The 13,922-nt window shown below is 44.2% G+C and overlaps 1 protein-coding gene across 1 annotated transcript in view; it reads left to right on the top strand.

Moving 5' to 3' along the window:
* The window catches only part of NIBAN1 (niban apoptosis regulator 1), a 55,194-nt gene that overhangs the window by 14,486 nt on the left and 26,786 nt on the right, over window positions 1-13,922 (top strand). Inside the window, exons 2-4 of the mRNA XM_039726240.1 lie at window positions 11,318-11,448; window positions 12,526-12,657; window positions 13,394-13,508. Of these exons, the coding sequence (XP_039582174.1) occupies window positions 11,318-11,448; window positions 12,526-12,657; window positions 13,394-13,508 (378 nt within the window). The remainder of the gene's footprint in view (window positions 1-11,317; window positions 11,449-12,525; window positions 12,658-13,393; window positions 13,509-13,922) is intronic.

The raw sequence follows: 13,922 nt of genomic DNA, 5'->3' as shown, positions 1-13,922 counted from the left end.
TTGAAGCCACACTGGATGCTGTTAAGTGAGAGAATATTTCATAGACATTCAGGGCTCATCTTTTACCTTGTCAGGCTGGTGAAGTCCCATCAACCCAAATGAAGACAGAAAATGGGTTTGTGTGGTTTTCCCTGTATTTGTTTCTCAGAAAGCCACAGGCTGCCTTTAAGGCACCCTTGAAAAATGCAAACATGGCTTGAAATGTAGCTCTAGTGAGGAAATGCAGGCAGGCATTGGAGGAATTCAGGTTTGGATGAGACTCAGAATGAGCATTGTTAGACAGGGGCTAAATATGTTTAAAGTCACATTACTAGTGATTACTTCTGCATTCACAAAGTGAAAATGTGATCTGATACACATAAATTTGCCAAATAAAACCCTTACCACACAGCTCTTGCATATTGCATTCTTAGGGCTGCCTTTTTCTTGGTGCCATAAACAAAGCATTTTGCAAAACACAGAAAGATGAAGAATTTAAGTTTTGATACAGACAATTGAAACATACTCTTCTCCAGAAAGAGAGAATATGTCAGCATCCACAGTGGCAGGAGCTCAGATTGGATTGATGGGGAGAACTTCATAGAGACCTTTGATGGTAGAGCTGGGACTTACAAAACTGGAGCTGCATAACCAGTCATACAAAGGTGTGAGAGATGAAAGCAAACTGTTAAATGCATTGCCACCACGAATATAAACCCAAGCCTTGCACATCTCGTGGTTGGTTTTGTGTAGCCACAGGTCCTGCTGTGCAGGCAGGTGAGTTTGGTGTGTCTGTACATGGAGAGCCAGGAAGGCCTCCAGAGGCACAGGGTCACTGTGAACCAGCAGGAGAGCTCTCACCAACCCATTTCCCAATAAATTCTCAGGAACAAATTTCCTTTTCTTAATAATAACCTGCCCAGCTGCTTTTTTGAGCCCAGACCTCACGTGGTGCCACTGTACAAACACAGTACAGGGAGAAGGTGGTTTGGATTTGGTTTTTTCCTTTCAAGTCGTGTTGTCACAAGCCCTTTTGAACGTGAAAGATAAATGGAGAGGAAATGAGGCAACTTATCTCCCTTCTTTTTTTTTTTTCAAGAAGGAAGGAGCATTGAAACGTTGGGGCGGAAGAGCCAAGGAGCCGCAAGCACAGGCTTAGTGAGAGGGACTATGGCTGAGTGGAGCTTCTCCCTGGGAAGCCCTCTCAGAAATGGAGAAAACAAACACCAGTGGTGACTATTGTCCTCCCAGTGATGCTTTCACGAGTGTTTGAGGATCTGAAAGTGGTCTAGGAGGAAGAAGGATAATGCAGGGCACTTGGCGTGCCAGGTGGGTGGATGGAACCCCTCTGAGCTGATTTCGCTGAATAAAAGTGGGCTTTGGTGAAGCCAGCCCCATGGAGGAAACGAGGCACCTGGCACCTGCAGAGCTGTGTCACCACCTTCCTGTCACAGCAAGTGGCACTGTGGCTGTGCCTGTCTGGGAGCTGCAGTCAGACACTCTGTCGGGCTCTGGCCTTTCTCTGGGTTATGGTTAAAAATAGCAGCCTGAAAAAGAAAATAAATACTTTTGAACAGTGTGCCGGAACAGAGAGGCCTTAAACCCCCACGTCTGCACAGGAGAGACTGTAAGAGGAGTGTTCCTTTGTGTGTGTCCTCTGTGGCATTTATATAAAATTCTTTCTGAACACAGTTCTTTGGTTTCCCTTTTTCCTTACATTCCCCTGACCTGTGCCCTTGTCAGCGGGGAGTATTTCTGCCTCTGGTGATGTGGGTTGTAGGAACAGCAAATCTGGGGAATGTAAAGGTAATCCTTCATCTTTGACACTGTTGCAGTTGCAGAAAGTTAGGGGTTGTTTGGATTTTTACTTGACCTCTTTTCAGGATAAAATTTCAGAAATTATTCTCGATATGGTAGTAGAAGGTGTGTTTTTATTAATAAGGTCCCAGCTTTAATTTAGAAGGAATCAAAGGCCAAGAACTCTGCCAAGTAAAGAATGATTATTGAAGTTTAATGGGTCCTTTGAGCTTTGCCAGAGAAAGACCCCTAAATGTTTAGATTGTTTTGTTCTATTCTTTTATAGTGCTTTGGAAATACTGGGATCTTCATTATGGTCTTGTTCAACTTTGAATGGGAGAAAAGAGGGAAAAGGAGGCCACTGCCATGTCTCCCATGTTGAGAACCCCCAGTCAGTCAAAGAGCCATCTCCCATCTTCTATTTGTCCTTTCCCCTTCATTTTGTTTTCATTTGCCTCATTTTCTCTGCTTCTTCCCTTGAATTGTCCCTGGACCAGATTTAGTAGGGCCTTTTGGAGTGGTTTCATTGCTTTCACAAGGGAAGAAGCCAATTCTGTTCCTTTTGCACCTGTTTCACAGCTGGAAGCAAAAGGCTGTGACCTGTCTTGAAGTGGGACTTTGGGGCAGCCACAGCTGCTGTGGGAGAGTCAAAGTAAAGTGTGAGCGAGAGAACCAGACCAGGACTGAGGAGATGTGGTCAAGGTCTCCCTTTCCAGCAGCCTCAGTGTATCTTGCTCCCTTCATGCCACCCTTTTTTGAAGGGGCCTGGATCAGGGGCTGATGCTGTGGTGCCCTTCCCAGTGTTTCTGCACTGATTTGAATGATAAAGCTGGTCTGGTGCGTCACAGAGCTGTAGTTCCCCTTCCCCATCTGCCATAAGCACAGAAGCAGCTGTCTTACACAGGGCTGGGTGAGCAGCTTCATGTAATAATTACACACTTGTCTTCTAAATTCCACCTTAACTGATGCTTTTTAGCAGTCGTGTGAAGAAACCTTTCCCACAGGATGAGGCGCCGACGCTTCCTCCTGTCTCTCTGCAGAGTGAGAAGTGAACAGTGTGGATTTCCTGAATTACCATCCATGGAAGGGCAGAGAAGGGATTGTTTGTGAAAGGGGAGACCTTCAGTTGCATGAGCACAGACCCTTTTAATGCCTGGAAGTATTCCTTGCAAAGGAATGAATGCAATAATTTTTAAAAATCAATTTATTTCTAAAGCTTTCGCAAGCGTTTTTAGAGCTATTATGTTATTTTTCTGAACATGAGAACAGACTACCAGCAAGGAGAGTTTGTCTAATTTGTCTTAGCTAAGGCTTTGAGGGATTGACCACAGTGTAGTGCTGTGGAACAGTTTTGTCTTGTAGGTTGTGTCAGCCTAGGACAATTCCTTGAACAATTCCCTGAACAATTCCTGCTGTAGCATCTCCAAGGCCAACAAACTCCATGTGAGGTCAGAAAGGGATCCCATTGTATCACCCTGCTGTGTAACAACAAAATATATAACAGATCAAAGAGACTTCATAAGCTTTGTAACAACAAAATATATGACACATTAAAGAGATTTTATAGGCTTCACTCGAACCTCTAAGTTTTATAAAGTAAGTTCTCCCATCCTCTGCCCAATGTTTTGCTCGGACAAGTTACACTTTCCTTAGTCATATTCCAGTATTATAACCTGAAACTAGTGAGAGCCTGAACAAATGACTAAATACACACTGCAAAGGAAAAATGTTCCCATTTTTGTTGTTCAAGCTGAATGCAAAGTGGGAGGTCAGGTAAAAAAAATTTTAAAATTCTTTGGAATGTGAAGTGGATTTTCCGTACTCCTCTTCCTGTATTATAGTTTTATTAGAAGCTTAATATTATATATATATATATATATATTTATGTATAAATTTTTGTCCTTTTTAAAAGAGGGGGAAGAGGAATAAAACTAATTATTGATTTTCCAACAAAAAGTTGGCTCTTTGTCCCCCTCAAAATGCCCTTTCACAGTTGCTGCCCTACAGAGGACCAAGGCAAGGAGGTGTTGGCACGAGGAAAGCAAACCAGGTGAAATTGGGAAATGGTCCCAAATGGCAAAACTGTGATATGGGTATGGCCTTGGGCTTAAAAAATCTGAATGGTGCTTGTTTGGGTTAAAATCTGTGTACTCACCCAGGTGTTGTTGTGAAGTTCAGAATGGCAAGAAGGGGCTGTGAGGCTGAAATTATTTCCTGTGATAAAATCAAGTGGTGTGGTTGTGTTGGAAGGTCATTAAAGTAAATGTCCTTGCTTGGAGACCTCTGTTTAGTTTAGAGATTAGTCTTGGTTTTGCCCTTCTTGCACAGAGGCTTAGCTGAAAATCCTTTGCAAATCATGGTATTTACTCATTTTCAGTGTATACAGGAGCCAAAAGTGAAGCAAACGCCTTAGAACTGATGAGGAAATTTGTAACAAAAGAGGCTCCAGTGTCACCATTATTCTCATTTTGTTACTCTGTTTTGTGCAGTTTGTGTGTTTGTTGAAGGGAAGTGGAATAAAATCCTGCCATGGAATAATGACCTTCTGCTACAGTGCTTAAAAAGTGATTGTTTTGTGGGAAATACTCTGAGGAGTCCATCTGGGCTGATGGTGACAGGAGTTGGAATGGTGAGGGAATAAAGGGAATTTATGACTAAGGTAAGGAAACATCAGAATAAATGAAGCCTCTCAAGGAAAGAGATGTGTGTACTCATAGCTTTGGCCAATGTCCTGCACTCCCTGGAGTAATTTTGTGTTAGAGCCATGTAGTGTGGTATAATTTGGCAAAGCAATTAAGAAAAAAGGAATTAGTAAAAATATCTCCCAGATTTGTATGAGCATATGCCAAGCATTGCATGGAAATAATCTTCTGAAGGTGTGTGTGTCAATATAAATATATATATATTCAGAAAAAAGCTTCAGCTAGTGTCATGAAGATGGTGATTTCTGTGATCTATGTCTCTGTGTCATTTTGTCTTGTGGATGCTTGGGCAGTGAGGTAACTGTCACCCGAAAGGGAGGGAAGGGGGAATACATCATCCTGATTTAAAGGGTGATGCAGCATTGGCTTGCATTTTTGGAATGCTGTTTAAATGTTCCCAAGAAACATTTTTGTGTGACCTCCAGTGACGTGTAACGTGGTGCTGAGATCTGGATTGGAGAAAGCTGCTCAAGACATGCCTGGTGTCTGTGTCCCCAGAGTGGCTCAACTTGTGCCTCAGGGAGTTGAAAAAACCCCAAAAACTTGAGAACCATTGACTTTCACCAAATTTATTTATCACAGATCATTTCGTTTGGGCCCCCCCCCCCCCCCCCCCAGGAATTAGATTGGGTTCATTTGGTTATTAAATCCCAAGTCCTTCTGGTGCTGTGGAAGAATCTTTTAAATAAAGTCTTGTCAGACCTTATTCTAGTTGAATCTGACCATGAGTAATTGTTTCTAGACAGAGCATTGCTGCTTCTCACCCCATTACCAAGAAAGGGTGGATTTTAGCAGCCTTTGAGATAAGCTTATCTGACACAGTGTTAATCAAACCCTTGGCTTGTTTCAGCCTGATCAACCACAAGCACTGGCCTTTATCTATTTCATGATTATTAGGATTTTTTAGCCTGACAGAAGTGCAAAGGCAATTTGTGAAATCTTCCTTCTCCCATAAATAAGGATTGGGCAGTGGGAGCAGGGAAGGGAAAGCCAGCTGCAGGAATGAGTCTCTGAGCTGGACCCCAGAGCCACTCTGTGTTTGTGCAGGGTCTGTGCTCTGCTGTTCTTCATTTTCAATAATCATTCATCATTCAGAATTAACTTAAACCAGTAAGCTCCACAGTTAGATCACAAGCTACTCTTCACAAAACAAGCATTTTTTGTAGAGTGCATGAGGTCTCACTGAGCTCAGTCTGCTCCCTCTGAATGTGAGATGCTCCCAAAGCTGCCTGGGAATAACATAAATATGGAAATTCATGGGATAATTGTCCATCTCAGTACAAAACTGAGCCTGGTGTAGTGGAGCACTTGAGGAAGAGCAAAGTATAGGGGCGGAATTGTAGAAAGGGAGATCTGCAAGGCTGGAATGGAGCCTGTTACTTTGGGCACTCTTTTGCCAGAGATCACATCTAGATGAACTTACAAATGTGTTTGTTTAGCTTGCTGAGAAACAAAAGCTTTGCTTCTGGTGGAGCACAAATATCACACCCACGGTCTCAGCTGTCAAACTTGCGAAAAAATCTGATTTTTTCACAAGACAGCATCAGTTTTTTCCTGTAGAGAAGATGGACTAGGCACCTGAGGAGTGCTATATGCTGAGATGTGAGGAGAGGCTGATCCAAGGTGTGATGGATATTACCACTCCTCTGCACTGAGTTTTGGGTGACTAACAGGGATTTTGCCAGTCTGGCAAACAGGTGATTTGAGGGTGTGTGCACACCACTGGAGTCTCAGAATTGTAAGGTTTTATTGAGAGCAGTCTCCATTACTATAAACCAAGGCTGGGATAAATAATTTGTTTCTGTATTTTACCAGGTGCAAACCACATGTCCCTGCAGGGGAAGGAGGGGTGGCTCCACCAACCAGAGCTGCTGGGTTTGGCTGAGTGCAAACAAACCTGTAAGAGGTGATCCAGCCAAATCAGAACCTGGGATTTGTGTCTGCCATCCATTTTTGTCACAGCAGGTATTAAGTCATGACTCAGAATAATTGAAATACTATTTCTACAAATAAAGATCAAAATGAGTTCTGCTTCCAACAACGAGAGTAGTTTACATTGCCTTCCTAGATAAAGTCTGGGAGCACTTGAACTTGAACACTTCCTGGGTGATATTGTAAGTACTGCACAAGGAAGATGGCTGTAGGAAAGAGGGAATCACTTGTAAATCCCACTACTCTGGGATTCTATACCCCAGGGCACTGGAAGGTGGTGGGCACTGTCAGGATGTGCCAAGCAGAATCACTTTCACAGGTTCTCTGGTTACCAGATGCATTTAACAACTGATAATGATGTTTGCAGTGAAGAGGTGATCTGAGGAAAAGCAGTTTTAATGGTGAGTGACTGCTTCCTTCTCTTCCTGTTGAGCATCCAGCCCATTTCAGAGCTGCCAGTACTGACATCCAGCTTTCAGGGCTTATGTAGAGCATCTGCAGTTTCAGACGTTTACCTCAGTCAGAGTTGTGCTTTTCTTGGACTTGGGATGAAGTTGGCCCAAGAGCTGAACAATGAGTTATTTTGTTAACTCATTTTGCTGCTACCATGATGGGCTGTGAGAATAAGGCTGTGTGGATGGATGGATGGATGGATGGATGGATGGATGGATGGATGGATGGATGGATGGATGGATGGATGGATGGACGGATGGACAGTAGTAATTTTAAAGCTCAGTTTCCATTAAGGCATACAGTACATCTTCATTAACTGGTTTCTAGTTTATAATTTAAAAGTTTTCCCCCAGTTGTGGGTTACATCCTGGCTCATGGAGCACTGTGTGGGGATGATCAGCTGAGCATTTTAGGTTGTTTTCTGACAGCTTTGCTCATGGCCTGGTGGAGGAAATAAGACAAAGAGATTTGTTCCTCTTCTGTCTCATTGCTTTACTTGTTTGAAGTGCTGGGTGTACTGACATTTAGCACACACAGTACCTCTTTCTTTTAGGTTTTATTTTGTCCAGGATTTGTTTTAATGCAGCAAAAATCTACTTTACATTTATGTCCCCTAGGGCTTATATTATGTAAGGAGATACATCAGCCCCCAGACCTCCAAAGAGATTCATATCATCAATTGTGGTATATTTGGAAAACCCTTTCAAAAGGTGCTGAGTGCAGGCAATTGTGCTGCGAAGGGGGATTGTGAACATTTTCCTGCTCTTGGAAGGGTCATCTTACTGCCAAACACCAATATTTAAGTGAAATAGCTTTTATTTAGTGAAATAGCTCTATGGCAAGTCCTTCCCTCTTTCCATTCTTAACTTCCAAATGGCTGAAGTTCTGGGAGCGTGAGCAATCACTCTCTTGTATGGCAGCCAAGAAGTTATTGTTTTCTGACCTTTTTTTTCCTGAGTTTTCCTGACTTGCACCTGGACTGGCCACGTGGCAACGTCGTAGAGAGGAGGGAGATGTGGCAGGGTGAGCTGGATAGGCTGTGCTGGGGGCCAGACCAGCAGGAATTCATTCCTGGGAGAACTTGCTGAAGAGTGCCCTTGTTTGAAAAAGCTGAATGTCAGTTATTTCAATAAAAGCAGTGAAACCCCCACTATAAAATTGGGTATTTGAGGCCATTCTGTGGGCTTGATGACCTGGAGTTATGCACAATGTCCAACATGGGTGGCAAAATTAAGAAGGTCAAGGGCAGGGAAAAAGCAAGGAAAAAGAATCTGGGGGTGATTACTGATTTCCAGGGGGGCAACAGGAGATGTTTCTTGTTTCTCAGTGCAGCAACATTTGTTTAATTCTTAAAAGAGGTATCATAACTCCTGCTAAAGTTTTGTGGTCATGTGCAGGGGCAGTTCCGCAGAGCAGGAGGTGCATCATAAAGTATTAGCAAAGTTTATTCTGGAGCAGGCTCTAAACCCTCAGCAAAGGAGGAACAGACCCTTGCCATATTAATTTGATGGAAATCCTTCCGCCTCCACCACAGTTGTCTTTTCCTGTTGGTAACTTTGGTTCGTGGAATCACAGAATATCCCAAGTTGGAAGGAACCCACAGGGATCAATCAGCGAGTCCAACTCCTGGCCCAGCACAGGAGCGGGAGGTTGCATGCAGGCTCCTCCTGGAGCTGATCAGACTCCTCATTCTCTCAGGATAAACATCCCAGCTGCTGGGCTTCAAATCCCATTTATATGGGCTGGAGCTGTGCCACTGCCAGACCAGCCAAGTGGGAGCATTGCCCGTGCTCCATATAAACAGCTCTGACGAAGCCAGCCACACTAAATTTGGAAAAGAATTAGGGGAACTCATTTTTCAAGTGCCCTGGAGTATTTTATCTCCAGTTGCCCCACGTTATCATTTCATGGGAAGAGTTTCTTTTACTCAGGACTGTTTTCATCATGTTTATTTTCAGATAGCATATTTTTATCTTCTGTAAACCAAAAGAGTTTAAATACCTATTGAGGAACAATGGATCAAGAGTCTGTCTGCTTCTCTTTCCACCTTCAGGTAGCACTGAAATTCCTGTTCAGCCAAGCCCTGCAAGGCCAGGTCCTCAAATGGTGCCACTCACAATCTCCTTAAATAAACTTTTCTTCCAATTTTAAGAAGGAGGAGTATTTTTATTGCAAAGCTCCTTCACAACAAGTAGTGTGAAGATTGGAAGAAACAGCCAGAAATATTTGCCTCTTGATTCTTGTTTTGGTTTATCATAAATACAGTCTGCACATAAAAATTACATCATCAATGTCCTATTTCTGACGTATGTGTTGTGAACTGCAGAGTTTCTTTCTCTTCAGTCATTGTGCTTTAAGCTGATCTAAGCAGTACTGACAGTGAGGAATGACACTTCTGAGGCCATTTAGCCTTAATTGAGAGACTTTGCCAAAATTACAGGTATTTCCTGGGATTGTTGCAACTTTTTTCCCAACACCAGAATTTTATTCTTTGTCCCACTTCCTCCACAAACTTTTACTGCAGGATGCAGGCAGTAGCCAAGTGAGGTGCAGTGTCCCAGAGCCCTCTCTAACAAATTGAGAGGATGATGTGAGCTGGAAAAGAACAAGCCATGGTGAAAAACAGGGGCAAACCCTGAGCAGGAAACTCTGCTGGGGCTGGGGCCAACAACATCCTACTGCTGGCTGGGACCAGGAGGAAAAAAAATGCTGTAAAGAAGGTTTGGGAAACTTTGTCCTTATTTGGAGAATAAGTCTATGCCTCTGCCCAAAGCAGGCTAGTTTTTATAGGGCTGGGATATTCTGCTTTAGCAGCACCATATCCTGCTATTATACCCAAGCACATCCTATAATCAGTGTGTCTCTAAAAATCCATCTTAAAGCTGAAGATTTGGAGCCAAGATTGTCACCGGGTGCTGTCCCACAAGTAGCTCTGTGAAAGCCTTGCATGACTGGTGAATTGACTCTGCTTCTGACATCCCTCCAGCTGAGTGGGGTGGCTGTGCCCGTGCTGAGCCAGCTCCATAATGTGCCTGGAGAAGTCTCCAGGGCGTCAGGTCTGTCTCCCAGTGCTGGGTGGGACTGGAATGGGGCAGCAGTGGGGCAAAGGGGGCTTCCAGTTCAGTGGAAGGCAGCAATCACATTGGTGCTTACGAAGGAGAAGGCTGCAGGTCACCCCTCATACAGAAAATCCAATGTTTTTTCCCCCGAGCAGAACAAAATGAAATTTTTAAAGCATCAAAGTTGTTTGAGATGTGAAATTGCATTTCTCTGTTGTATGCTCAGAAAAAGCCCTTTGGCAATGGAGCTTCCTAATACCAAGAAGAAAGGGATCTCTCCAGTATCCAGGTTGTTTGGGATGCTCTCTAGGTCATAGGCCAGGTTCTGGTTCTTGCGTTGCTACAGACTTTCAGTCACATATATGCACATGTCTTTAATTTTAGCTTCACTTCCCTGTCTGCAAAGCACCATTATTTCTGTGGTGGGGTTAATGAGTTAATTGCTTGTAAATTGTTTTAAGATTCTCAGAAGTGAGACCTCAGTGTGTTTATTGCTGTTGCTGTTACCCAAGGGATCTTGATCACAGCGAGACAATACCAGATTAGTGTTTATTGCAGCATGACTGAGGATATGTTTACATTAAAACAAAGATGAGACTGTAGTGCCCAAGCCTACAAAAATCTTTTGTAGAGCTTTGAGTCATCTTTAGAATCTCAGTAAGTGATAAAATTGGCTCCTATGGCTGAACATTAGTCAGTGTCATTGGTTGTCTTTGAAAACACTTTCACCCCTTGACCACCCTTGGCTCTGGGGCAGCATGTCCCAGGGAGAGGCAGGGAGCCTCTTTCCTTAGAGAAATGGATTTGGGGAATTCTTTATTTGCTCTTAGAAAAGTCTCAAACCCAGTATTTTCCTGGACAAATTCCCTCTGAATGCATCTCCAAGGGTTTCCTGATCTGTGCAGTGAGTGGTCCTTGGTACACTCAGGTTTTCTCATGGAATCGTGGAATAGCTTGGGTTAGATGGACCTTAAAGCCCATCCAGTTCCACTCCCTGCCATGGGCAGGGACACCTTCTACTGTCCCAGTTGCTCCAAGCCCTGTCCAGCCTGGCCTTGGGCACTTCCAGGGATCCTGGGGCAGCCACAGCTTCTCTGGGCACCCTGTGTCAGGGCCTGCCCACCCTCACAGGGAACAATTCCTTCCCAATATCCAATCTAAACCTACTCTCTGTCAGTGGGAAGCTATTCCCTGTGTCCTGTCACTCCATCCCTTGTCCAGAGTCTCTCTCCATCTTTCTTGTGGCCTCCCTTCAGGTACTGGAAGGTCACTATTAGGTGACCCTGGAACTGCCTTTTCTCCAAAGAGAAGAATTGAGTCACTGGTGAGGAGTGATGTGTTACAGGCTGTGAAGCCATGTGCATGAAATACCTCTAAATCTCTGTTCCACCTCAGGGAAGACAGAGGCCACCATCAAGAACTTCAGCCCCCACTACCGCCGGCAGCACGCCGTGGCTTTCTGCAGGCACGTGCAGGAGGAGCTGGAGCAGCACCGCCACTCCCAGTCCCGCTTCCTGAAAACCAGGGTAGGAGCACTCTCGTTCATCTGTCTGTGACCCAGGCGCCTGTGCAGGTGTTGGATTGGGGTCATTTTGGTTTGGGATGGAAAAGTTGCATCTGGGTGCGGGTTTGAAGTTTAATTTTTGAAAGTTCGTCTTTATTTTGGTCTTGTTTGGTTGTTTATCACGGCATGAGGAGAACCATGATGTGAGTTTCTGGTACAAGGAGTTGGACATTTGGACAAAACTGGTTCCTTCTTGCTGGTTGCAAGGTTCTGCAAAATCTAGGGACGGACATCATGCTTCCAGGGAAGAGATTATGTAGAAAATGTAATTAATCCTGTCATCTGTGGCTCAGGGTTCCTTAAAGAGGATGGCAATAATTCCCTCTGTGGGGTGAACTATGAAAAGCTGTTTTTTATTAGAGGGGGGACAAAAAGAAAGACAAAAATCTCCTTATTAGAGGAAAATGCAGAGAACCAGCCTTCGAGATTAAGAAGATAAAAATTTAAATGTTCTGAACATACTGGAAATTATGGATTTCCAATGCTTTTGAAATGAGTAAGTAAAGCAGTGAGATGGGATAGTAGAAGATCTGTGTGTTTCAAAAAGGTGAATATCAGTTACTACAGTGCAGATGCAAAAGCGTTACAAAGAAATGGGAAACAATTTATTATATTATAACAAAACCCTGCTTTTCATATCAATGAAATATTTATATTATGTAGTGGAAAATGGGAGGTGGTGAACTCCAAGTCATCCTGCAGGAGTTGGAACTAGATGATCTTTAAGGTCCCTTCCAACCCAAACCACTGCAGGATTCTCTGATCTTGCATTCAGCCTGTCAGCTGAAGGGTAAATAAATCTCTGTCTCAGAAATCTGGCAGTGTTTTGGAAGGCACAGCTCTTCTGCTGCCTTCTCACCTCGACCACAAGACTTTGCTTGTGTCTGTAGAACCTTCTGAAATCAGAGATATTTATGACTCCAAACTGCTTTTGAAGGCTCAAAAGCCCTCAGAGCAGCATTATGGAAATGCAGAAATAAAAGCTTCAAGTTGGCCAGTGGTGCAGAGGGGTCTCAAATGTCACCAATTGTCCCTGTAGCCTGCAGGGGAAGCAGGGACAGTTCTGTATGAAGCAGAGGTGCTGCACTTCGCTGAGGACCTGAAGAAGTGGAAGGACAGATACGTCGTGATCAAAAATGACTACACTGTGGATTGCTTTGAGACCAGAGAGGTGAGTGCTGCTTCTGTGGATCTGCTTGTACACTCAGGATAAACCAACAGCAAGTGGATTTGCTGCTGCTGCTTCTGCCTTGCCTTCAGGAATAGGAGGTGAAACCTTGTCCTCATCAGGGTGGCTCCAGTGGGATGGCTGAGGGTACAGTCAAGTGCCCTGCCTTGGCCAGAACTAACAAATGGGACATTCCTTGGCCAGATACGTCAGCAAGAGCTAACAAATCCTTTTAACAGCACTTGAACCTTCCTGTGCCTGTCCCAGAGCACTTCTCATCTCTACATCCCTGTAATACAATCCTGTGCTCCTGCACTTGGATCTCAAGTAGCAGGGTTTGGGTGGCTCCAGGCTGGCTACAGTGGAGGCCTTTGCCTGGAAGCTGCCCTAGTCAAACTAGTCCAGGTTGACAAATCCAGCAAACTGGGTTCAGGAGAAAATCCCATCCTTTTTCCCTTCCGTCCATCCCTGACTCCTCATCACAGCAAATAAGCACTGAGAGATTAGATGTGTTTTAGATTTGACATGCCTAGGGAACATTGCCGAAATTCAGCCTGACAAAAAGATTCTCCCTTTGGGCAATATCCCCATGCATTAGAATCACAGAATATCCTGAGCTGGAAGGGATCCACAAAGATCATGAAGTCAGCTCCTGGCTTTGTCAGTGAATTGTGTATTTTATGTTTTCTCTCTCCTTAAATCTCTATTTGACAATACTTCCTCTCTGCTGATTTTCCAGGCCTACCAGAAGGGAGCTAGCCCTAAATATCACGTTCTTCCTGCAGGAGGCAAAGTCCTGACTTCAGAAGAAGATTACAATTTGCTTTCTGATAAACATTTTCCAGACCCTGTTGGTAAGTCCTGTTCAAAGCTGGACTGCCAAAGCCCAGGCTCTGTTCCTCACTCTGGGAAGACTTTCAGGCTCCAGTTTAAAATGGGGTAGCAGAAGATGCCCACAGCCCTTTTCCCAAGTTCAAGCACAGTTCCAGAATGGATGAACAAAGCAGATGCTGTAAGCCAACATTCAGAGGAATGCTGGCTCCCTTTCTTCCCAGCATAGCGGCACAAAGCTGCTGGAAGCTGTGCAGAAGCAGGGCAGGAACCACAGCACCATTGTTCCCGGCCTTTGTTAATATTCCTGGTTTATTTGTTTCCATTTTTAGATGCCAGCTGTCTGTGTTGACTCACAGCTGATAATGAGTCCCACATAGAGGGCAGGAAGGTGGCTGCTTCTGAGTTTGTTGTTTCTGGGTCAGGAACTGCTGTGG

Source organism: Passer montanus, unplaced genomic scaffold (assembly GCF_014805655.1).
Source record: "Passer montanus isolate IOZ18808 unplaced genomic scaffold, ASM1480565v1 scaffold58, whole genome shotgun sequence".
Classification (NCBI taxonomy): Eukaryota; Metazoa; Chordata; class Aves; order Passeriformes; family Passeridae; genus Passer; species Passer montanus.
Note: the sequence above shows the minus strand (reverse complement) of the source record. Positions and strands in the feature narration are given on the sequence as shown.